The sequence below is a fragment of the Siphateles boraxobius genome, unplaced genomic scaffold (genome assembly GCF_051911475.1).
Source record: "Siphateles boraxobius isolate OS27281-9 unplaced genomic scaffold, OSU_SipBor_1 13, whole genome shotgun sequence".
Classification (NCBI taxonomy): Eukaryota; Metazoa; Chordata; class Actinopteri; order Cypriniformes; family Leuciscidae; genus Siphateles; species Siphateles boraxobius.
The window spans coordinates 13,232,679-13,257,249 of record NW_027508733.1 but is presented as its reverse complement, the minus strand read 5'-3'; the positions used below and the strand labels follow the sequence as shown (position 1 = coordinate 13,257,249).

Genomic DNA, 24,571 nt, shown 5'->3' with positions numbered 1-24,571 from the left:
TCTTCCAGATCATTTTTCAGCTCAAGCTGCAGAACTAGTAGCCCTAACAAGAGCATGCACGCTAGCTTCAGGATCAGTTGCTAATATCTACACAGATTCCAGATATGCTTTTGGGGTAATTCATGATTTTGGTGTCATTTGGCAAACCAGACAGTTTCTAACTTCTGCTGGATCCCCCATTAAGCATGCTGAATTAGTGAAAGATCTAATGTTTTCCATGAAACTTCCAAAGACATTAGCAGTGATCAAAGTGAAAGCACATCTCACAACTAATACTACGGAAGCTAAAGGTAATGCTCTTGCTGATATAGCGGCTAAACAAGCTTGTTTTTATGCAACTGTACACGTGTGTTCAGGTAGTGCAGCACAGAAGACAATTATGCCTCCTGAATCAATAATTGATCTGTACAAAGACGTTCCTCTGTATGAAGCCACAGAAACAGCCAAGAGGTGTGTTACATGTCAGAAAAATAATGATGTACCAGCAGCCACTACACCAGCAGCACACACATCAGCCCCACCAGGACCATTGCGACACCTGCAAGTTGATTACATATCATTGCCTAGTTGTAAGGGAAAAACTGATGTTTCACACTGTAAAGTTGTTCCCCCACCTTCAGGGATAGGTTAGGACACGGAACCAGTGAGGAGCCCCGGGAAGAACCGAAAGCAACAGGCGTCGAGGGTTAACCCTGGGGTGAAGTGGCGCAGTGGATAAGACACATGCCTTTGGTGTGAGAGACCCGGGTTCGAATCCACTGTGAGACACCAATGTGTCCCTGAGCAAGACACTTAACCCCTAGTTGCTCCAGAGGTGTGCGACCTCTGACATATATAGCAATTGTAAGTCGCTTTGGATAAAAGCGTCAGCTAAATGAATAAATGTAAATGTGAAGACTCCCATCATTACCTCACTGTTCCTTAGGTGTCAAAGGGTTTAAGAAATAGGGAAAGATGGAACAACAATAGCAGACTCAGAAAAAGTTTACAACCATAGTGTTTGAACAAATACTGCTCTACTGTCTAGCAGACTCAGAAAAGTTTACAACCCTAGTGTTTGAACAAATACTGCTCTCCTGTCTTTTGTTTTCTCTCTTCCTCTGTGCAGGTAACACTTGCTGACACGAGACCCATATGCACCGACCTCCTCGTCTGCGTATGAAGACATAACCTCCATAAACAACTAGACCCACTTCCGAGCCAACTATCACAAAAGGATTAAGAAAAGAAAAAAAATACACAACACAGAGACTACGAAACCTTCAGTCATCCATCGACATGATCAAGATTGTCCTACTACTACACATCGTGAAGATCGCACAAAGTCCGGACTCCAGAAACAACATATTCTTAGAGCTGATGAATATGTCAAAAACGCCTTGTTTGCTGTGTCTTCACATCCGAAGATGGCTGCATTCCAGGACTCACTTGTGCCCAAACATGGTGGTCCAACAAGACATTCTTGATCTTTCAGCAAAATTACACCAAGATGACTGAAGATTATTCTTCATGGTTCAGAAACTTGATTGATCTCGAGAAAATCACAGTTCCAACCAGAAAAGACTCACGGACCCTAATTGCATGTTTTGTTTCTGTGTCAACATGCAATTACAGAAAAACAAACACAGAACATGCATTATGTGCCTGTAACTATCACAAGTTGCAAGAATGAACTTTTAAGTGTTTAAATTTATATATAGTGTGGGAGTTATTTAGAACTCCCAAAGGGGGAATTGAAGGATTACAAATTTATTAAAAGGTTTAATTTAACTTCCAATATAGATAGTATTTTTAACTGAGAAAGTGCACACAGTTTTCTCCATTTTAAGACATATGATGACATTAACCTTTTGGTCACTTCTGAGTACAGCCAGGGCCTTTTGTCTCTATGATAGTGTTAATGTTTGAGTGATCTAATCAGGCTGATTGGATCACCATCAATGCCTGACACTGTCATCCTGATGAACTCAGGTAACCAGCTGAATCATTTACATGCATTGTTCAGTGACTCCTCCTTCAGGTATTCCCGCCCTCTTTGAAAAGTATAAACTAAGAATGTAAAATTATCTTAGTCAGACGATGTTGGTATGACTGCAGCGATAAGCAATAAAAGAACTTCTGCTTGGAAAACTTCCCCCGTCTCCTGGTCTGAGCTTCTAACTTTTCTACAAGGAAAAAGTTCACTACACTGGCCTTAATACATATTGCATTATTGTATTAAAATGGTATTTTAAAGAAAAAAGAAATTTCAAATGGTTCTTATTAAAACATTGTTTTCTTGTTATATTTTATAATCAATAAATATTTTATATATATATTGGTTGAATTAATCAAATGGATAGGTCAGTAGTTGAACTGCACCAGTAAAGAAAAGCAAATTGAATTGTTAAATAAATTAAACGTCACTGTATGCTTCTTTGTTATGTTTTTTTCTTTCTCTTTCGTTATTACAATAAGCTCAAATTAATGTGCAGAGTTTTAACAACAGCAAAATCCTTTGTAAGGATTGTAAAAAAAAAAAGTAAAAAAAAAAGACTTTATAATGCCACAGATCAAGGGTTTACAGAAGCATAGTGCATTTGAAGGTGCAGATTGTTTGATTTGCTGTATGTTACTCTTGTCAAACCTTGTCAAGAGGATTGAGGATTGGTTCAAACAGAGAGCTTCTGATGCAGGGCAAAGCATCTTGAGAGCAAAGCTTCCATCAGCTGAACCCTATAATGTTTGTTTCAGGCCCTTCAAAGCAACCATTTATAAGCACTTCAGTTTGGAACAACCCCACAACATGGCGGCCATGATTGTTCTCCCTTCAGAATGCCTCAGCAGACGTTATACCATTTAGAATGAATCCACTGACTTTGATTTGGCAGACAAATCTATTGAAAACTATTTGAAAATCACATCACTGCTTGATTTTAAAAACAAATAATAACATTTTATGCCAGACTACTTTTGCATTTTAAGAATTTTATAATTTGATATATATATAATAATGAGACTTCTTTTACTGCTCTTTTACCAAAAAAAAGTATTAATTTGGCAGACACTTTTACTCATATTACAAAGACACTTTCTTTAGAGAAAACTGGGGTCATGTGTCCCTCTCAAGGGTACAATGAGAGTTTGTAGGATTACTAATTTTATTAAATGTTACAATAGTATATAAACTGAGAAAGTTTAGTAGACTGAATTTAGCATTTGAAGTATAAATGATGATATCAGAATTATCAGTAAGAGATTCATTGCCAGTCCTGATCTCTCTGTTGTAAGTCAAGCAATTCAGGTGTCGGACATTAGCTTTTGTCTGTATGCACTTCCTGGCCATTAAGATGGGTGATACAGTCGGGCAGATTACCGAAACTCTCACCTTTTGTTCTAATGGCTCTCGGAGCCACTGTACCAGTCGGTGAAGAGTCTGGGTGATTGTATTAGGATATTTACATTTGAATCACACTGTTATGCTGACGAGATCAGGGCTGTGGAATTTACGGTAAAGTGCTGATTCATGTACTTCACATTTACATGCTTTGTTCAGATTGTTTTTGGAAGGATAAAACACTGTGTTTTTAGATATTGAGTTAGACTTGGGTAAGATTTTGGACTTGGTGACTACAGCATCGCAACAGCAAAGTCTTCAATAAAGAGTAACTTCTGCATTGAAAGATATCCCAAGTCTCCTGGTCTTCGCTTCTGAGTTTTTCTACACTTAAGAAGAACAAGGTTCACAACAAGTTCATGACTCTATTAATGAAGTTTAATAGCGCAATACGCTCTATTTAATATATCATGAGGACTCACGAGTTGCCATTAGCGCTAAATCCACGCATATTTGGCTTACACGAACTTCCCCAGCAAAGTGAGTAAACATAGAAACACGCCAAATTGGCTCGTGATATGACAGCGTTACCCGCCAAAGTTCATTTTTATCCGAATTTGGCGGGTGTTAATTTCAATCCTTGAATGTTGCACTCCTGTTTGTCATTGTGCACTAAACTTCACGCCAATAAATCATCAGAAATATTGCTGACTTGTGCGCCTCTCAAGCGCCCTCTGTACGTTCATCCTTATGCCTGTTAGTTGTCCGTGGATTTGCCAATATTTGGTGTTGAAAATGGAAACGTCTTTAGACATGGAAAAATCGATTTTACAATCGATTCAATGAACACATATGTCTCAAAAATCGAACAGGATTGTTTCACAAAAGTGACAGCCCTAGTTTAAACCAATAAACCTGCAAATACTTACACTGAGATTTAGCTACTGCACCACACTCCGCTGGAAGAAATGAAGTGATTAAAAAAAAAACTATTTTTACACTGTAAGGGCCACCCACTGGCACAACAATGGTGTCCAGTGGAGTGGCTGAAGGTTTCCTGCCTTTCTGTCTTTTCTGTGCTTAACCGTGAACTCTAAATTGCTTCAAATTAAGTTAATTCCAATTAAATTACTATCGGAATACAACTTATAAAGACATCGAATTTAAGGTGAAAAGCAAATTATGTTTCAATTTATCTCAATGTTAGATTATCTTAGTTAATTCAGTCGGATTCCAATGTCCCTTAGAGTCATACTGCACATCCGAACCGTGTACGTGGATCTCACAGTCACAAACTTGCCAGTCTTGGTCATTTAACAGGAATAATATTCAGAGTTTTTTACAGTTGGATTAGGCCTTTAGGTCAAACGGTCGAGTTTAATAGACTTATTGGGATAATTTAATCTCTATAATTAAAAAGTACTAAATGTGTATGTTAGAAAGTCTTGTATGACAGTCTCAGCATGCAGTATATAACAGAGAAGGATTTCTTTGTCCTGTAGGAAGGCACTGGCAACATCTTTTCTTCATTATGTGGACCTCTGTGTTCGAATGGCGGAAGGGTCTTCTACTCTCTCTATTCTAAAGCAGTAAAGGGCCCTTCTGGATCCAAACGTATATGTGGTGACCTACCCAGAAACTGTCCATATATGGACTTGGTATTCAATGTATCATATTCCTATGTGATGTAAGGTATACACTAGGGGTGGAGCCGAACCCGAATACGGTATTCGGAAAGGCACAAATAACGTGTTTTTTACGAATACTTATTTCGAACAAATACTTTAGAAAATATTTGTATTCGGTAACAAGAAAAACTTTATATCAAAAAGCTGCGTTTCCTCACGAGACCGCAGTGCGCGAGTGAGTGAGTGACGTTCAGGAAGAGGTGACTGACACAGGCGGCTCCACACAGCGAGAGGGCTCGGCTGCGCGAAAAAACACTTAACTGCATTACTATTTTTGTTGAATAGATTTTTGTACCTTAACTGGGTTCCGGAGGCAGTTTATAACTTTCGGGAAGTGGAGTTTGATCGGGAGATTATTTCATTACGCTGCATTATTGACGTCTGCAGCCGGGTGGTCTCATGTTCGCTCTGTTTACGTAGCTCTGTTAGCTCCGTAATTATTTGTTTTTATTACATGGCTTGGTTGAATTCTAATGTAGAATGCGGTCTGTTATTTCCATGGTTATTTCTTAATAACAGACCGCTGCTAAGTATAACACACCGTTGCCACGAAAAACAGAGCGTTGCCATGGATTCTAAACGTAGAGACGGAACGGACTATTTTTTTTAGCGGAAGCAATACAATCGTTTTTAAATCAATAAACTCCTTTTTAAATCAATATTTTGAGTCAAATTATTGATTTATTTGGTAGGTAGCCATGTAGTAAGCGGGATAATGTATGCGAGGTGGTTGTTATAGCGAATACAAACCCTTCAGGCTGATTCAAGACCCCTCCGCTTCGCGTCAGGCTCATAATCAACCGCCTCGCTATACATTATCCCTTACTTATTCTGTCTGTTCAGCGTCCTCCAACAAGGACGGGGGGTGGTGGGATTCATAATGTTCACAATGGTATTTTATTAGTTGTTGGTTTAACCATGGATGAGGTAATGGCTGTTATGTTATTTTCTTTTCAATGACGTTCCTTGGTACATGTTCATTGCTGGATTTATATAATTAAAGAATACTTACACTATAACGTAAATTAGAAGTGTAACGCAAAAAAACTAGATTTTTACGCCTATTTTGGATTTTACTCGAATACAAATACAAATACTTTCCCCCCCTCAACAAATACAAATACAGATACAAATACCGGCTGCTTTGCACATCCCTAGTATACACTATCTTATTGGTTGACTCTGTGATACTCCCCTTTCTCCTCCTTACAGTCAACTGTTTTTTTTTTTTTTTTTTTTTTTGCAGTACTATAATGACCGTTAAAGCAAGACTATGTAAACAAAAAAACACAGCCACTGGCCATCATGTTCTATAAGATCATCATGTTTGTAGCATGATCCAGGGGACTAAAACGTACAAAATATATTTCAGGCCTAGTGGAGTTGGTAACTAACAATAGTAAATGTGTAAAGTTGCATAAAATGGAAATACTCAATAAAGCAAGAAAAAACTACCTCAAATGTGTATTTAATGATAGGATTAACTGTTATCTGTGCTGTTGTCCAGTAACTCCAGTTGGAATTTTCACCCCAAAATGGCGGCCGCGCTACTGAAGCGCCACCTAGTGGCTGTTACCAAAAAAGCATCAGAGTTTCGCCTCTTGTTCTTCTATAATCTTTGCTATAGTGCAGGTGCCTGGTGCCCCTGAGGATTGCAGTAATTTTTTTCCCTTTTTCTTCTATAATTCAGGTGAGTGGTTGGTTGTATTCACATTACAAATGAACGAATTTGATTCATGTTTGAATCATTTGATTCATTTGTTTTGTAGGGATTGTATTCCGACGCTTAGCGTACAAATGTGGTGAGTAATTTTTTGCTCTATTATTAACATCAGTTTAAAGGAGGTTTATTTGTTTACCCGCTGATCTCCTGTTTGCAGCTGAGGGGACTCTGTCACCTGATTTGATCCGTGCGTTCGCGCAAAGATAGGTGCTTTCTTCAGTCACTTTTAGACTCCTGAAGAAAAGTCAACACAGTAAGAGTTTGTCGCGGCTATTTCTCATTTCCACAGTATTGTGGAAGGTTTATCCATTGGTAAACACATGTTGGTTACTCAATTCCTCAAAGGGGCACGTCACCTCTATCTAGAAAAAAGGCTGAGATCACCATCCTGGGATCTTCCTGTGGTTCTACAATCATTGACTAGAGCCCCGTTTGAACCATTGGCCCAAGTGGACCTTAAATCACTAACATGGAAAACAGTTTTCCTTCTTGCTATCTGTTCAGTAAAAAGAGACTTACCACCGTTCTCCAACGTTGGCCTTGACCACTGCGGTCCTTTTAAGGTAAGAAGGGGAAGAAACACAATGAAGAGATATGGCGTCATCTGTACCTGCATGACCAGCCGAGCAGTACATCTAGAGGTAGCCTGTTCTTTAAGTACAGACTCATGCATCAAGATTTCTGCCATTAGAAGGTTTCTGTGTCAAAGAGGGCAGGTACAACACCTAAGATCAGATAATGGCACTAACCTTGTAGGTGCAGAAAGAGAACTAAGAGAAGCACTCAGAACTTGAGATCAAAGGAAGATCCTCCAAACTCTGATGAAGGAAGGAGTTCAGTGGAGCTTTAAACCCCCTACAGCCTCTCACCATGGTGGGTTCTGGGAACGCCTCATTAGAATGGTAAGGCATGTCTTATGCTCAGTCTTAAACCAACAAACCTTAGACAATAGCCGCGTTTCCACTGTCGGGCCAGGGCCGGGCCAGGGCTGGGCCAGGGCTAACAGCGAGCCAAGCCGAGCCAGTGGCCTCAGGCCTTAAGCACCGGGCTTGCGTTTCCACTGCCGGGCCAATAGCGCCGCAACGCTGCCTTAAACCCCACCCCTAACACGCCTTTCTGGATCAAACGTCATATAACCCAACCCATTTCAGCGGGTATTATGAATTTATTTATTTTTTAAGTTAGGAAGATAGCATGTATATTAACTCACCGGCCGTGGCTGCAATAGTGTCCCGACTTGTCTCGCGAGTCACCACTAACAGAGGGACGGTGACCCAGGACACAGTCCATCAAGTCGAACCATGGAAAGTTTCTTCTCTGAGCTCCGCTTTGTCCATTGTGCGTTTTAATCGCCTTGTACAATACTGCGCCCACAACATTTTTATTTTTTCCCGAACTTGAAGCGATGCTCGCTGAATGCTTAGCTTAGACAATTCAGCAACGATGTATTTTATAACATCCTCGTTTCTTCACACGCCGTCAAATTGACGTTGTACCCTTTCTTCTTCCCAAATGCTCAGAAGAGCTTTGGTATCTTCGACAGACCAGTACAGGCGATTGTCCATTTCGAGCAGCGATTATTTTGCGCGATATAAAAAAGTTAAATGTGCATCTTGCCGGCTTTGCCGCATACCATAACTTTCCCTAACACCGATAAACTCCGCCTTTTACCTTGCCCACGCCTCTAGCCCGAGCTGGCCCGCTTTGGCCCAAGGTATTCGAAGGGCCAGAAATCCTGGCCGTTGGCCTTGAGTAAGCCCCGATCAAGCCCCGGAAGTGACAGTGGAAACGCGACTGGCCCTGGCACGCACTAGCACGGCTCGGCCCTAGCCCGGCAGTGGAAACGCTGCTAGTGAAGGGCTACACACTGTTTTCTGTGAAGTTGAGGCAATTCTTAACAGCCGTCCCATTACAAAGGTATCTGGTGACCCACAAGATCTAGAGGCCCTAACACCGAATCATATTCTGTCACTCAGAACTAACCCAATTCTGCCCCCTGGAGTCTTTTCAAGGTCGGAACTATACCACAGAAGATGCTGGAGACAGGTCCAGTATATGGCCGAGCTGTTTTGGAAGAGATGGCTTCTGGAATACCTCCCTCTTCTTCAAGAAATGGTCAAGAGCAAGAAGAAATTTCATCCCAGGGGACATCGTCTTGATCGCAGACAATACCGCTCCTTGCAGTTCGTGGCTACTGGGAAGAATTGTTGAGGCCAAACCTGACACCAGAGGTCATGTCCGGGTCGTGAAGCTGAAAACAAAAACGAGTGTACTAGAGAAGCCAGTGTCCAAAATCTGCTTGCAAAATCAAGAGGGTGATGAAGGTTCTGCAAAGAAGTCCTGAGCATTCAAGAACATTGAAGATAAGTTGACTCATTCAATTTTGAATTTTACTATAAGATGTAATTTTTTTTTTTTTTTTTTGAAAAGTTAAACTTTAAGTAGAAATGGCTCCTTTATCATTTAAAAAAAGTAATTGTTTTTCCCTCTACAAACACAATTAGGGGCCAGTATGTAGAAGCCAAATTGAGCTTTGAGCTGATTTCATGTTACTTTTTTGTGAATAGTGGTGTGTGTCTGTGGATGAATGAATGAGTAAGTGATTATATATGACCACAGGTCTGTTTACTGCCACCTAAAGGATGGTTGGGAGGCTGAAGGTGGAGCCCAAGGGGAAAGGCCTTAAAGACAGGAAGCCACAGTATCTGGGTGTGATAGAGGGCAAACAGGCTTTTGACCATGTGGTGGTGTGCCATATGGTTCCATGACGTGACAAGCCATTTGTTACCATATAAGAGACTACTATAGCTTAATTGTTTGTTTATTTACATCAAGTTTTGTGTAACATTCTGTCTACACCAATAACAATAAATGGTCATTGGACAAACTGGATCAACTTCCACTCCTCATCTATACAACTGTACACGTCAAGCTATATCCAGCTCAGCCAACAGTAGTAGCAAATAGGGAACAAAGGTACGAAAAGGAAAAGTCTACTACAATCACCTTATTTCTTCAATGAAAATTACATGAAACCATTATTCTTTTTTTATATATTTCACTTTTTACACATTATTCTCTTAACTTGCACTCATAGCTGCTTTTTTTAATTTACAAAAACAACCGGTTTTGAAGAGTAAACCTCTGATTATTCCACATCATCTAAACTGTTCTCAGACAATTATTCTAGATTTGAAATCAGTCATAAGATTGTAAGACTTGACTCACCATGGACAGTAACATTGAATATTTTGGATGCCTCAGTTGAGCTCCTGATCTGTAGTTTATAGAGTCCATCATGGTCAGTTGTGATGTTTGTGATGGTCAGAGATCCAGTCTGCTTGTCCAGACTCAGTTTGCCTTTGAATCCCACCTTATCACCCTCAGATGTAGAGAAAAGTCCAGCTGCTTTATTCATCTTAGCTATATTATCATCACCAAACCACCACTCAACTGGCCCATCTTCTAGTATTACAGCAGGGGGTTTTAGAGTGACAGAATCTCCCTCCATCACTGACACTGTCACATCAACACCAAACACACCTGGTGGGGGAAAACATAATTAAAAGATGTAAATTCTTGATCAGTCTAGACATTTTTTTTCAGTGAAATGTTAGAGTGAATTTACCCTGATATAAAGAGTTTTGTCATTATTGTACTGAAGTGCTCTCTATGGCTGAAACAGAGAGATGGAGAATCCAGAACTGAGTCTGTCACTGCTGTGCCATGACTCTGCTGTTATTTAGTTTTCTAAATATAGTTTAAAGGGGTGGTAAAACACATTTTTTCGAAGGCTTGATTGTGTTTGTGGGGTGCACTGTAACATGTGTTCATGCTTTGTTTTTTAAAAATTGCATTATTTTTCATATATTTTACCTTTATTCTACACTGCTTTGCCCCTCCTTGTAAAATCGGTCTGATGGTTTCCTGGTTCTGTGAAGCCAGTCCCTCAAAACTACGCAATGGGCTCAGATTGTTTAGCTGGCCCATTGTGTTGTGATTCGCTAACCGTCTAGTGCACGTTTTCCCGAAATGTCACGCCCCGTACCTTTACAGGTACTTTGTGCTTTGGTGTATTATAAACAATGGCGTCAATAAAAATAAGCTTCATAAACAAGAATTTCATATAATCGTTCTAACAAATTATACTACAGTCCTCAAAGGGATTTTTTTGAGTAAAGACTGCGAATCTATAGTGATCGTTTCTGACTGTATGCCACCGTTACTTTTGTATTTTTAGAACGATTGCCAAATATCTGTCGACAGAACTATTAACCCAAAACGAACACTAAACATTGGCTGCCAAATCAAACACAGAACCATGTTTAGCATGCCTGTAGATAAACAAGCATGTAGATAAACATAAAAGCTCTAATCAAAGAATAATTTACATTAATTCCAAGTTCGCTGTTGAGATTAAAAAAAAGTTTGTAGCGTTAGGTGTTTGTCGGATAACGTTTAGTATGAATGAGCATTTAACAAACCAGCAGAGCCAAACAGCGTTGTCATTTGTTTACTTCCTTGCTACAACGTACAATTAACAATACGAACTATTACAGGAAAACACATCGACGAAAAATAAATCATACTTACAGGTTGTGGCCCGTAAACAACAGTTTCTGTTTTTAAAGTAGGAACTGCTCCATCTTTCAGCACAAGCCGATGTGCGAATCTTGCATTGAGCTCACGAAGATTGTGAAAACTTTCCTCCGTAACATGTGCAGCACAGAGAGCGAGATTTGGGTCATAATTACGAGGGACCGAGTTAGAAATAAATTTTAACCATTGATCCCTAACTCCCTTGTCCCTGGGAAGGCTGAACAAAGTGGACCTGCAATCCGGATGAAAATAACTGCAGCGTCTCGACGACATTGCGACAACTGATCTCCAAAACAGCAATATAAAATGGCCTCGCCCCGCTTATTAAGTTTTCTCCGAGGAGGGGTTTATGTAAATAATGGGATTTGCTGACGTCACCAAACCCGGAGGAATGTCCTGTAGTCCAAAACCGGCTGTTTGCTGTAGTCCTTAGAAATTGAATTTTTTAAAAGCAAATATCTCCCTTTGCTTTGAACTTTGAGCGCTGTAACTTTGCAGATGTTGTTTATGCTCAAACAGCAACATAACACACTAGCTAAAGTTAGAAAAGTGAAATCGTGTTTTACCACCCCTTTAAAACGGACTTTTGCCGACTCTGAAAAGTTAATTTCCCCAATACCTTCAAATATATATTTACCATAAAACCACACTTTACATTTTATACACTAGTGACTAGCCTCATGTGAGCATATTGTTTTAAATGTAGCCTACATCCATTTCACTCTTACATCAGTGTCTCCTGAAAATTACACATGAGTGACTTGTGATTTCAACATAAAACACAAATTGTAAAAAGTATGAGGCCATATGTGGAAGATCACATGCAACACTCAAACAAAACACACACTGTAAAAAAAAAAAGTTAATTTACAGGTAACACCCTGTATTTTTTTTTACAGAATTTTGCCGTTTTTTCATTATACAGTGAAAACATGTTAATTTACAGATTTTTGCTGTAATTTAAAGGTCCACTATTATATTTACAGGTAATTGTTTGTATTTTGGTTTTAGATCAATTTTACTATTTTTTTAAAGGAAATTGTCTGTATTTTTACAGGGTTATGTGTAATTTTACATTAAATATTCAGTAATATTTTACAGATTATTTCTGTGAAATTAGAAAACAAAGAAAAGAAGGTATAACTGCAGAAATCAGCAGTCATTTAACATGTTGTCCTTGAAGATCATTAAGCATGTGGGTGTCAAAGTGAGTTTTAAGGTTAAATAATTGTATTTGTATACAGTAGGTATACAAACAGTATTTTTGTCTTTTTGACAAATTTTGTCTTGCAAATATAAAATCTTTATAGTCGTATAGCAATAAAGTCTAGCAAATCTTTCCGACCTTATTTTAATCTTGTCTTGCAAATGTACTCATTTTGATAATCATTTGTATTATTTTCCCCTAATTTCATGTTATGTGTTTTATGAATATTTTTCCAAATCTGCGTTGCTGCAGGCAAGAGTCTCATACTATTATATGTAGACGATATTTTATATTACATTTGTGTTAATTGACAGTTTCCAGGGGAACGTTAGCATTCATAAATGTTCAGTCATAACTGTTGACGAGAGCTGGAGGGCAAAACACTGCAGCATGCCTTTCAATTTTCCATCTGTTTTAAGAAAGATCAGTTGAACATCTCTAAAGACCTAAAACAAGCTTTAGTAGACTTGTTATGCGTATCAAAGTCCGTCCAATTTTGTATAAAATCTTCGCTATGATAGTCAGTCAATCAATCTCTTAAACAGCGGGACATTTTGAAACACTGTCTGGAAGCTGAAACTCTTGTCTTAAAAAACGTCCTTGATTTTATTATAGTAAAATTGTAGTAACCACGGTTTTGGCAGATTTATTACCAATTTAATAACCACATTTTTACTAAAAATGGACCAACCTTTTTTGTTTGTTTGTTTTCTTAGTAACGTTAGTTAAACCATGGCTATTTTTAAAAAGGTTAACGTGACTAAGTTAACTCTATCAAGAATGTTAAGAAATCGAATTCAGTTCTGTAACGTTACTTGTTAATAATACAGCGAAGACTAGAGTATGAATATAACATAATGAACCCCTATGTGTAACTGATGCAGCTAGGTCACGGTAAATCATATTCATTTTTAATTTATATGTAGCTAAAATTAGCTCAAAACATACTGGTAACCTTTCCTGCTCAGCTTCCAGATCATAGTCAGTTGAGTTTTTGCACTGTCCCAATGCAACACATTCTGACATGTGTAAATGTAATACTGAGTTTTAAAATAACTTATTTTTTTGTGATTTCAGGTCCTGTGGAAAGCAGATGATCATGGCAAACAAGGTATGGGAAGAATTAACTTTAAAAAAATAGTAATGACGAGTCTTCTGATTTCATGTGATTGCACTAAGAGTGTGCACAAGGTTTGATTTTGCTACAGTAAGACCACGATTGTGTTAGATTCCACCCATCTATTGTTTTTTTGTTTAGTTTTTTTGTAACTATAGGTAGGGGTGTGACGATAACCGCATCACCGCAATATCGCGTGAATGAGATGCCTACCGCGGTGTGAGGTCATCACCGCACTTTTTTTTTTCTGCTGAAAGTTTTCTGTACCTCTTTGTTACGTTGGGCGACGTTCCTCTCGTTACTTTATTTTAATGCAATACATGTTTATTCCAAGCGCGCTGTATCTTTTTTATGGGCAGGAGCGATGCTCAATTCACAAATGAATCACTCTTTTGAGTCGATTCTGTTTAAAGACTTCATCAAACAAGTTGGCTGATCAGTCTAAATCGGTTCGCGAATCAGTTTAAATGATCTGTTCAGTTTCCTGCACGCACTGAATCACTGAAGCGCTTTCAATTCACACTCGACTCGGAGTCGTAACAGGAAGATTTAAAAACATCAAGAGCGTTGGATGAAGTGGCCGTGGACTTACAGTCTAGTGAAAGCAAATCTGCAAATGCATCATATTTTTGCCAACGATGAAGATCTTTATTAGTTGAACATCTTCGTAAGCTGTCTGTGAATGAATGATTCCACAGGACGAGACAATCGATTTCATTTCATTGATTCAGGTAATACATTTTACAACCAAACAGATTATTACGCGACGATAGCGCTACTACAAAGTAAAACATTATCTGTTTTTTTTACATATGCATTAATTTATAGGCTACATTAAATAAGCTTGTCCACAGTTTATGAAATTAACCCCACCCGCGGTAATGTGTGTGTATATAGAGATTGCTAATGTGACGTCATCGTGATGTATTACCAGTGGTGAACGCAAAACATTTTGGGAATCCGCGGCACAAACAGAAGGCGCCAGCAGTGTTGCCAACTTAGCGACTTTGTCGCTCAATTTAGCGAGTATTTAGACCCCTCTAGCGACACATTTTCAAAAAAGCGACTAGCGACAAATCTAACGACTTTTTCTGGTGTTATTGGAGACTTTTGGAGACTCTCTGACGTGAAAGCACATATCGTTCTTCCTCTTCTCAACGAGCAGCGGGTGCTGCCGTGGGTCCCAACCCCGTCCCAAAGCACTCACAGGCGGCCCAGTCCTCGCGCAGCAGCCCCTCCCAGCTGCAGTTAGAGCACCCCTCCGCGTCCAGACTGCAAAAGAATCGCGCAAATGAGTCGCTATTTTTAGCGACTTTTCAAATGTCACTCACTCTAGCTACGTCTACCCTGTTCAGTAAATGGCTGAGAGGAGCAGCAGCACATTCATCTGTTGAGCGCACGGCCGCTGAGAGACGTGAATGAGCAGTGTTTTTCCACGGATTTATCACTCATCTGCTTTTTTTTTTAATTTTAATTAAATAATTTAGTTTCCTTCCTTTTCTTGTGCTTACAGTATTACTTGTAATACTCACTATCAAATTTTGTTCATACGGCTCCCAAACTCTCTCTATTCAGATAATTTTCCACATTGGCCTATAAAAAAAATTTAGTCATTCACTAGGCCTATATCATAGCTACTTGTTCTATTGTCTGACAAAACATATATAAGAAATGAGAACAGCTTTATTTTACATTCGGCTATATTATATTATAATATATTAAATACAGTATGTGAGCTGAGCATTAATTTATAGAGAAAACACATTAGACAAGCAGAACGCAAGTATGACGCAATGACGTCACGAATATTCTAATTGACGTATGACGTCATCTAGCGACATTAAGCGACTAGGGACCAAGGGGGTAATCCATCAGCCGGAAGTTGAAGCTGCCTCCGGGGGCCGCCATTGTAGTTGGCTATCACCTGCTGTTAGCATCCCATTGACTCCCATTCATTTTGGCTTCACTTTGACAGCGAATAACTTTACATCTGAGGTGTCCAAAGACTCCATTTGTCCATTATTTATTTCTAAAGAAACACGACAATGTATAAAAGGCTCCATTACTTTGTATCTTACGTTATGGCCCCGTAGAAGCCATTCTTGTAAAAAATAGGCTAAAAATTGCGTCATAACCACGCGACTTTATGTCGCACAATAGAGACATTACCGTATAGACAGGAGGAGAAGCTCGCACAGTCTCGCAGGCAGTCTTTTACTGTCTAAAGTCAGCCCATGGCATAGATAGAGTCCATAAAAGCAACGCGACAAAATATTTAAACAACGTTTTTGAGGAATTGGAAATAATTCGATATGTGGCAAGTGAATACATATGAAGTAACATTTATCCACGAACTTTAAATTATTTATCTACTACTACACCTACGGGGGATGGGGAAATTAATTATCAGGAAATTATACAGGCAATGGAAGAAGAAAAAAAACATCTCAATGTCTATCGCGGTTAACGTTGTTCCTTTATTTATTTACACATCTACGCTTGAAGATGAATGTGATCCCGTTCGGAAGCCATATGTACAAAATGCCTACATAACGTGAAATAAAGAAAAACGGTTTTGTTCAAGTGTTTGTGACCGTGATTTATTAGCCAAAACTACATGATTTTACACCTAGCTCACAATTCTTTATATATTGGAATATTATATGGTCATGTAATATTGAATGGATACGAAAATGACTCGAGGCGACATTATTATATGGTTCCTGGGCTCATACTAAGAAGTATTTTTTGGATGGGTTATTATTCTGTTTGATGTAGAAGGAAACGAAAAAGAAGGAAAAAATTATTTGCATATGTGCCTATATTTGAATCATTTTTAATAATTTTGGAAGATTGTGCTGTAGCCTACATGCATTTATTTATCTGTTATGTTTGATTGTATTATGTGTGTGTGTGTGTACTAGCCAAATATTTAAATCTAATGGATAAATACATAAACATGTTCAAAATAAACTAAACTAACTAACTAAAATTACTAGAACTGCAGATAGGCTACTCAAACGATTACAATCCTAAAGTAGGCTATTTTAAAGTCGATTTTAGCCACTTCTTTTATCATGTCATATTGTAATTATATAGCGTAATATCTTATATTAAATTAATTATTATAACCACGTCCATGGGGCTGCTTTGACAGGGTCAACCACACACACCCACACTACTCTTAAAATGTTACTGTTATTAAACTGCACATATCTGTCTATATTGTTCATACTGCATACCCATGTGTTCTGCTCATAATGCTACTGTTAATACACTTCACATTTCCTTGGCACAGCTACTAGAAGATTTACAACTGTCAGTCAGGTTGCTCACGTGACATCTACGTCATCAAGCTCAGTTTGAGCCTGCGCAGAACGCTTGGCTATCAGGAAGTGAGTGCCCATGTTTGGCTTCAACTCTCTCCGTTGAAATCAACGGGGTCGCTGTGTCCATTTCTTTTACTGTCTATGCTAGGGAAGGAGTTAGGTACTTTCCTTTGAAAATAGTTGGCAACACTGGGCACCAGACTTGATTGCATGGAGGGAAGAACGCATTGTTCAAGATGCCGTCTACCTGCTGTGTTATAAATTGCAATAGTCCTTCTTGCACAGTTTTGAAAACGAACCTTAAGGGTTGTTTTAAGGACATGTTTGTGTATGCTCGTAGACAGCCACTCTGAAGCGGTCAAAGGCGATTCTAAAAGAGTCAAAAAGTCGAGACAGGACCTATCGTCAAAATTCTACCCACCACTCTAACTTAGTTCATTAACAAACTAGAAAATAGACTCAAAGTGCTAAATACCTGAATTATTCTTTAAGAACGGATCAATATATTTGTTTTCCTTAATTTTAATTAACCCTAACTTTATTCTCATCTGAATGGTAAATAATTGATTTCGTATAAAATAATAGGCTACTACAATTAAAAACACATTTGATTTTCTTTTTTAATCTATGTAGAATATGTAACTGCTCTGAAGACAAGAAATGAAAACCAATGCGATATGATTAATGTCCAAAAGATGTAACCCACAGACTGTTTTGAAATGGGGTTGGATGTTGCTTTTAAAACTGTGTGTTTGGTTGGGTGACAGTTGTAGGTTATAGCTTGACAAGAGTTTAGAATGTGACAAAAGCACAATGTTGTGTTTTATTGCGAGTGTAAGTTACACGAATATAAGTAAAAACTTTGCAGTTTGAATGATAACCTCTATGAACCAAATGACGGAGAGTATGTTTTTATGTTTCCAGTGTTCGATCGCGCCTCTCTATCTCTCTCATTCTCACACACACATAGTTCGATCGCACCCGCGCCTCTCTCTCTCGCGGGCGCAAACACACACACACACACACACACACACACACACACACACACAACCACACACACAACCACACACACACACACTCCAGCATTGCAATCTTGACATGAATTGCGATTGCATGCAGATAGATGAGAGAGAGCGAGGAGTGTGGTGCTTAAAACATTAGCATACTTTTGAACGGACGACAGTTTTCTGGTATGGTCCGACAATGTTTTCTTTAGCCCGCTGCATTTTGTAGGATTATATTCTGTTTTTCACGCTATTTTTTTTTCTATTCTATTTTTTTTCATGCCAGAACACTAGCCTGCTATGCCAGCCCATGTAAACGGGCCAAACATACCCATAATTCTTTGCGTTCTGATGACGTTGCCGCCCAGTTGGTCACATGTCTTAGAGATCTCTATTGCGCAGTGGCGTGCAAACTCGACTTGAAAAATGCCTTTGCCTGCCTTAGACACTGTCAGTTAACCAGTTTAAACATGCTTGCAGAAATATCGCAAATATGGGTTGGTTAACCGCCAAACCGCAAGATTTGTTGCTTCTTCACCGCGGTAAGAAAAAATCCCATACCGTCACAGCCCTAACTATAGGCTCTGTAGTTTAGATTTAGAAACATGGCTTTTCCTATCACTGCTATCTTAATGGCACACATCTCTACCTTTCATTCCAGCCAGATGATCTGACGGTTGCTGCTCGCATCTCGGCTAGCTGATGGAACATTCTTGCTGGATGAATGACCTTCACCTTCAACTCAACCTTGCCAAGACAGAACTGCTTATGGTTTCAGTCAAACCATACTTGCTGTGATCCTGCTGATTTGCCTTAACCCATTAGGAGGATCAGGTCTTTCCTATCGGAGCTACACAACTCCTGGTCTAAGCTTTTGCTCTATCCAGACTGGATATTGTAATTCTCTCTGGACAGGCCTTCCAGTATCAGTCAAACCTCTGCAACTGATCCAGATGCTACAGCAAGAGTGCTCTTTAAAGGTTGCCCTATACATAAACTTTAGATCTATGTGTCCTCCAGAAGCTTGTGTTCTGCAAATGAACGGCGCCTTGTGGTGCCGTCATCCCAAAGAGACACAAAAACACTTTCTTCAATGACCATTACCTGGACTGTTTCCAGCTGATGGAATGACTGGCGCAACTCAAGAAACTGCTAAAGATCCAGCTTTTTCATAAACACTTGCCCCAATAATACTATATTTTTGTTTAAAAAAAAAAAAACTTGCTATGTGTACTGTGCTAGACTAACTGGGACTTGTCTCTGCACTTGTTGCTTCTATCGTTATCTTAATTGGTAAATCACTTTGGATTAAATGTAATTGTAAATGTTTAAAAAAAGTTATATTAGACTATAAAGGTATACACCAATTAATGTGGATAATTTTACATGTTCTAAATTATATATTCATAAATTATATATTAAGCTTCTATTTCCAATTAATCACTTATCTTAATGTTCAGTGTTTGTTCAGTTACTAATACTGTAAATGTGCAGGTATTCTGTACTCATACATTTAGTTAATTAACAGAAAGTGACTGTAAATTTGCTATTATTAAGTACTTAAATAGAGATTGGTCAAAGTTGTGAAATTGGATCTGTACAAATAAAAAATAAAACTAAATTTACAAACATTTGTATTTTAATTTATACATTTTTATACATAATTTCATTGTTATTTAACACAGAAAAACTATATATTAAAAGATAATTACTGTCGATAGACAGCATTATTATATAAAATAACTTTATAAAACCCTAAATTTACAGTTTAACCTGAAAGTTAAATGTCTTTTTAATGTAATTTGACATCATTTATCCCTTTTTCCACGGTTTAATAAGCCATTATCAACAGTAATATACTGTAATTTAATCAATCTTGACTGTAAAGTAAATTCTGTATTTTTACGGTTTTTCCATGTAATTTTGTGAAACGGTTATTTGCTGTAATTTAACGGAAACCGTCTGGAAACTTTGCTGCCAGAGATTTTTTTTACAGTAAATAAATGCAGCCTGGAAGCACTGGATAAAAAAAAATGCAATGAACCAAAATAAATTGTTATTGTTAAAATATTAAATGTTTCTACAGGAATAGCATTATTCAGATAATATATATCCATAAAGAATGTTTTAAAGTTCTTCACAGATAGGGGAGACCAGAGAGTGTTGTAATTTGGAGTGAGTTCAAACACCATCAGTTTAACTTAGAAATGAAGAACAGAGTTAAATCACAGTCATGCATGAGCACCACCATCCTCAGATGACAGTAGAAGATGTGAGTCACAAAAAATATATCTTAAAGAATTTACAGAATAAAAAAACAGGTTTGAGGTAAAAGTAAAATTTCAGGAATTGCTCAAAAATAGATCTGCAAATGTTTTGCTAGTGAAAAAAAAAATAGCATAACATTTAGGCTAATTTTATCTCCCATCTCATATTTGTTTCCATCGCAGTCTATTTGTTATATATTTGTTACAAATTGTAGTGTTCTGAATTCAAAATTTTACCATTTGTTTAATTTTTTTTAAATCAAAAAATTGTATAGGCCTATGACATAAAGGTGGAGTTTGTATTGCATAATATTTAGAAAGGAAAACTTGACAATCATTTAAACTAACCCCAGCGGTTACAGGGGCTGAAACAACAGATCGTTCTACTTTTGAGGCAAATAGTGATAATTATTAATTTGATGAAGAAATGCAACTAGTTTTCTATTTCTGGTGTAGACTATAGTGCCACAGAATAACTAAAATTGATAACGAAAACATTTTTAAGTAATCCATTTTAATATAGGTTTCATGGACATCTGACTAGATAAATGATAAGAAATTATTAATGTGCAGCTGCTGTCGGTCGATTATGAGCCACACCCATAACCGACCGACAGAAAAGAGACACAGACACTTTTATGCCGATTTACTTGTGATTTTAATTTTGTATTCCGCTAAAAAAGTAGCCAATATTCATGAGCTTGTTGTTGTTGTTGTTATTATTCACACACAAAAAGTGTACATAAAATGTAAAGTGTTTTGCAGAATATTACAGGTCGTCGGCGCCCTCTTGTGTTCACTACCAAATAAAAAAAACACGCACGAACAAACTTACCCCCAAAAATACCCTTATAATGGCGTTGTCACTTTTACACTATGATTTATCACAACGTCTACTTGTTGAAAAGTTATAACAGTTTTTTTTAAGAAACAACAGTGATAGGCTACAAGCAAATTAGATGACAAGAGCAAATGCGCATTTTCTGTTTTATAAGTGTTGAATTAATAAAAAAATAAATGTGACTCACTCACCGTCCACGAGCAATAAAGCCCAAAAAAATAAGGAAAGGTTCCTCATACTGATGTTGCTTCTGACTGCATCCAGAAGGGATACAGAAAGGGATACAGGATATTGATGACTCGTGGCAAATCGACCAGGTCACGCGATTTATGCGAAAGAATGAGTCACACTATTTCAAAGCAGTCTAAACAGTCTATTGTCCAAAGAAAAAGAAAGAAAGCGGTCGCCTCTGCTTTGGTCAGCGTTACTGCAGTTGAGTCAATATCACTATAAGTGCCTTTGGTGTCCTCATCAGAATTGCTCAGTCATCATGAACATAATGAAAAATAATGAAATTCTGATGTTGTATTATAAATGGCCAAACATTTACACACATACAAGTACAATGATAAGTCTCTTGAAATGTGTTTTTCTGATTTTATACTATTTTCCTTGATTGGATGTATGTGATTTTGGCATGTCCCACACGCTGCTCAGCTAAGTCAAGTGAGCGTAAAAAGCGGTTAAATTACATAAAATTAAAATACTTTTTGGATGTACTTATTGTCCTCAACAAGTTATTTAATAAAACAAGTCAATTAGATTATTTATATTTTATTTTCATAATAATAAGCATTTTGCATGTGTCCCTGAAATTGCTGTCCACCCTGTCATTATGGGGTTAAACGCCCCTTTAAGAAACCAACTGATGTACTCAGTGACATCCCCTCCCCCATTGGTCTTTCTTCAGTGGAGGGTAAAACATCTGCTGCACACAATAAGTATCTACACTTATATTTCCTAATTTTCATCATATTGTGTTTGTAGTTGTGTGTTGTAAAGCTTAACATGTCCACCCTATCATTGTGAAATATTAATTAAAATAAAAACTTTTCAAAAATTAAACGTATATATTTTAAATAGTGCACAGTCAGCTTCAAGAGTGAATCACTTTGCTTACTGCAGATACACCATGTGTTCATTAAATGCTAACTTTAGCCAAACATGTCCACCCTGTCATTGTCCACCCTGTCACCAAGTCTTCCATGACAGGGTGGACATGGTTCATGACAAGGAGGACATGTGCAATTTTTGCCACATTTAGATTTTTTTTTTTACATATTATATATTATAACACATATATTATAACATTCTATAAGATTCTATACATGAGTGGACGTGAACTTTTTTGGCAATATCGCTATCAGCAGGTGTTTTGATGATGATGGTAGTTTGATGACAGTTTACAAACCTTTTTTCATGTAATAAAAGATTGACATGGATTTCATTGACTGTTTGAAAAAGTACAGCCCTAACAATGTAAATGAATAAGACTAGGCAAGCCTAGTTTAACTGGACCAATTAAAGGGAAATTTGAGGAGGATGGCCTCTTTCAAAATTGGAGCCTCTCCCACCGTCAGGTCTTTTCAGAAGATGCTGGGCCTCGTGGCCTCTGCATCTCCAGTACTTCAGCTAGGTCTGCTGCACATGCGGCCCCTTTAGTACTGGATGAAACCTCGAGTGCCAGCCCATGCCAGGCCTGCGTGTCAGCCCTGGACCCTTAAAAGAATCCTCGTTGGTTCCAGTCTGGCGTGACGCTAGAGATGGTTACCAGAAGGAAGGTGGTCTTGAAAGATGCGGCAGCATGACAGTGGTATCTTACACAAATCGCCAGGGCAGGCTCACCTCAAAACTTCAGTTCAAGCTGGTGAAACACCTCCTGGTATGGGCACACCACAACCTTCACTCTCTGAGAGTAGCGGACGTGCCGGGCAAACTGAACCAAGGGGTAGACATGCTATCTCGAAGCAACGTCCACTCGGAGGAGTGGATGCTTCACCCCCACACGGTTCACCAAATATGAGAGATCTTCAGAAAGGCAGAGGTCGACCTCTTTGCCACAGAAGACAACTCTCACTGCACACTTATTTCTCAAAAAGCAGGAATGCACTGGCCCACGACTGCCCCAGCCTTCTCCTATACGCTTTTCCCCCTATCACACAGATCCCTCAGGTCATCAGACGAATCAGGGAATAGAAACATTTAGTCCTCTTCCTGGCCCCTCTCTGGAGGAACCGACCATGTTTCTCAGAGCTGACGCAGCTGCTCACAGGAGCCCCGTGGCCCATCCCTCTGATATTGTCTTTGCTGCAGGAGCTGCTGGATAAGGGACGCACTCCCTCCACACTCAAGGTTTATGTGGCAGCCTTGTGATTTGTTCCATGAGGCTGAAACCGCCTCGCCCCCTCACCGAGAGCTGCATTTACTCTGTCCTGTCAGGGCTTTGAGAATATACATAGGGCGTTCCGCCTCTTTTAGACACACGGAACAGTTTTCGTATGCTTCGGAGGCCGCACCAAAAGGCATCCGGTCACGAAACAGAGGATATCCAGATGGATAGTGGATGCAATTTCAGTAGCCCACTCTTCGACGGGCCTACAATGCCCCATCAGATATAAGATCTCATTCCACTAGAGGCATGGCCTGGGCCTGGTCCAGTGGTGTCTCCATTCGAGATATACATGCGGCGGCCGGCTGGTCCCCGCCGTCCACATTTATCAGGTTCTCCAATCTAGAAGTCCTTTCTGTCTAGTGGATTTGGCCTCAGCCGAGCCCAAACCACTATGAACTTTCCCCCCTACTATATGGGGTAACTCTGTGGCTATCGCCTATTGCTATAATACCTTTGTGGCTCCGATCAAGGTCTGGGCCACTGGTAACAGGCTATTGCCTTCTCTTACCCAACCAGCTCTCGCCCCTTCTAGTGCCTAGGCACTACAGGTTTTCTTGGAACGATTGTCTAGGGCAGGATCGACCTCTATGAGTGTTTCCTGGTTTAATTTCCTAGGCGGCTCCGACTTACATCTGAGCCCCTAGCGAAATGAGTATTCCCTATTATGTCTTGGTTCCTCTAGGCTCTGCTGAGGCCTTAAGCCCAAGTATATCATTAGTCGTTCCGCAGCCATAGCACGGCGTGATTGTATTGGTTCCCCATAACAGTACGAGTAAAGTATCGAAAGGGAACATAACGTAACCTCGGTTCCCTGAGATATGAGAACGAGGACTGTTTCAGGCCATGCTATATTGCTGCACGACTCTCAGTTCGTCGCTTCAGTCTAATTTAATCTGAGTATACTATCCCAGATCGCCTGCTTTATAGCCAGATGCCACGCCCAAATTGGTGCTCTCTGGCTGGCATAGCTCCGCTGCCTTGCCACTGGTTCATTTTATTAGTCTGTACGAACCAATGGTCGTGCAGTTTCACTGCGTGATTAAAAAGACTTCAGAATTCGGAGTAAAATGAGTTTATGCTCTGATGAC

At 38.9% G+C, this 24,571-nt stretch overlaps 2 protein-coding genes across 3 annotated transcripts in view; both read right to left on the bottom strand.

Moving 5' to 3' along the window:
- Positions 1–24,571, bottom strand: part of LOC143735493 (antileukoproteinase-like) — a 71,522-nt gene that overhangs the window by 28,179 nt on the left and 18,772 nt on the right. The window lies entirely within an intron of this gene.
- LOC143735489 (uncharacterized) overlaps positions 1–24,571 on the bottom strand; it is a 61,179-nt gene that overhangs the window by 20,992 nt on the left and 15,616 nt on the right. Inside the window, exons 1-2 of one of the 2 annotated variants that reach the window (XM_077225692.1) lie at positions 21,283–21,339; positions 9,956–10,270 (exon numbers count right to left, since the gene is read on the bottom strand). In XM_077225692.1, the coding sequence (XP_077081807.1) occupies positions 9,956–10,270; positions 21,283–21,328 (361 nt within the window). In that variant the 5' untranslated portion in view covers positions 21,329–21,339. Of the gene's footprint in view, positions 1–9,955; positions 10,271–21,282; positions 21,340–24,571 lie in introns of those variants that run through there. The other variant, XM_077225693.1, reaches the window with a different exon arrangement.